The sequence below is a fragment of the Cyprinodon variegatus genome, unplaced genomic scaffold, assembly GCF_000732505.1.
Source record: "Cyprinodon variegatus isolate N-32 unplaced genomic scaffold, C_variegatus-1.0 Scaffold632, whole genome shotgun sequence".
Classification (NCBI taxonomy): domain Eukaryota; kingdom Metazoa; phylum Chordata; class Actinopteri; order Cyprinodontiformes; family Cyprinodontidae; genus Cyprinodon; species Cyprinodon variegatus.
This window is the reverse complement of record NW_015151085.1, coordinates 375,279-376,984: the sequence shown is the minus strand read 5'-3', so window position 1 is coordinate 376,984 and position 1,706 is coordinate 375,279. Positions and strand designations below refer to the sequence as shown.

Sequence of the window (1,706 nt, the reverse complement as noted above, 5' to 3'; positions counted from 1 at the left end):
CTCTGCTTAGTCTGCTGCCCCCGCGACCCGGTTCCGGATAAAGCGGGAGACGACGAGTACGAGTACGAGTACAATCATATGTAAACAACAATTTTCAATGTTCCATGTTGGTCCACAATGTCAATCAAACAATTAGCCATTTTCAACTCACAGAGGCCCTTGGTTTGGGTCACATTTCATTAAACAAGAGTAAGTAACTAAATTTGTCATTGCAGCCCTTTAGGGGGCAGTGGTATGCTTAAAGTGGGCTTACTGCCACATAGAGGGGAGAAGAGAGATGCAGCTTAACACTGCATAGGTTTTGAATGACTAACACCAATGATGCCTTGTGATCCAGGTCGTCTTACAGGCGCACAGCTGGTGTTTATTCCACCAGGGTCGCTCGTAATAAATGGCAGACCCTGGAGCGGCGAATTTCTGACGTCATAATGCAGAGGATGACCATCTCCAACATGGAGGCCGACATGAACCGTCTCCTTAAGGTGAAGACGGAATGCAAAGCAAAAAAAACAGACATTTAAATACACTTTAAAAAAAGCTTTTCTATCACAGCTGAGTTAACTCTGGTTGATGTTTCCAACACGCAGCAAAGGGAGGAGCTGACAAAGCGTAAGGAGAAGGTCATCAGGAAGAGGGACAGGCTCCTGAGAGAGGGACTGGAGGCCGAGAAGACGGTGCTTCCCCTCAATGAGGAAGTGGACGCACTGACCGCCAACATCGATTACATTAACGACAGCATTGCGGACTGTCAAGCCAACATCATGCAGATGGAGGAAACCAAGGTGAGGCCGGCTGGGGGCTAGAAGCATGTTGGGAGGAGTTGACATGAGGCTTTCTAGCCTGAGAACAGGCTGTAAAGCATAGTGGTGGTAGCAGCATGCTTTGGCTGTTTGACTGAGAGCAAAAATTGTTTATGGGGGCGATGGTTTTCATGATTTGCGTTTTTAAAATTTTTATTTTTTTTTGTCAATTTAAATTTATTTTACTGGCGTTTGATTTTTTTCTGTCTTTAAATGAAGGTTATGTAAATTTAAAGCACAACTGCAGCTTTAGCTGTATGTGCGAATACCTGGAAACCAAACGCCTGGAATATGAACATTGTTTCATTTTAATTTCGGAGTATTTGTGAAATATGCTTAATATGATTCTTATCTCATAATAATAATTATGACATTATAGCTGATAATCTGACAATGAAAAGCACTATTGAGATTTAATGTCATAATTAGCTGATTATACTGACTGTATTTTCTAATTTTGACGTCTGGCATACGTGTGCCATTTTTTGCTTACAAAATTTCACTATAGGGAAAAAGTAAGTTTTTGTTTTAACAGAAAAATATTAAATGCATATATTTATGCTTGTTTATTTATTTATACCTATTCATCTGTATATATATATATATATATATATATATATAATATATATATATATAATATATATATATTTGGGATGGAACGGTTTATGAAAACCGTCCGAACCGTTCGGGTTCTGTTGTGTTCGGTTCATGCGCTTCTCCTTTTTTCTCATAGGTGAAGCGTTTACACTCCAGAGCAGAAGGTGGCGGTAATGCGACCAAAGCCAACCACCAGTAGTAAACAATAAGAAGAAGCGAAGCAGCGTAGCCGGGTGTAGCAGAAAAAAATCAGTTTTTGTAGAGAATTGTGTCGGAATGGCGAGTGGGAAAGAACAGGAGTTGGAAGAC

General features: G+C 40.4%; 1 protein-coding gene across 4 annotated transcripts in view; it reads left to right on the top strand.

Annotated features, from left to right (window-relative positions):
- The window catches only part of kif21a (kinesin family member 21A), an 88,768-nt gene that overhangs the window by 59,895 nt on the left and 27,167 nt on the right, over nt 1–1,706 (top strand). For all 4 annotated transcript variants that reach the window (XM_015393261.1, XM_015393262.1, XM_015393263.1 and 1 more), the window contains exons 19-20: nt 338–482; nt 588–782. In XM_015393261.1, coding sequence (XP_015248747.1) covers nt 338–482; nt 588–782 — 340 coding nt within the window. The remainder of the gene's footprint in view (nt 1–337; nt 483–587; nt 783–1,706) is intronic.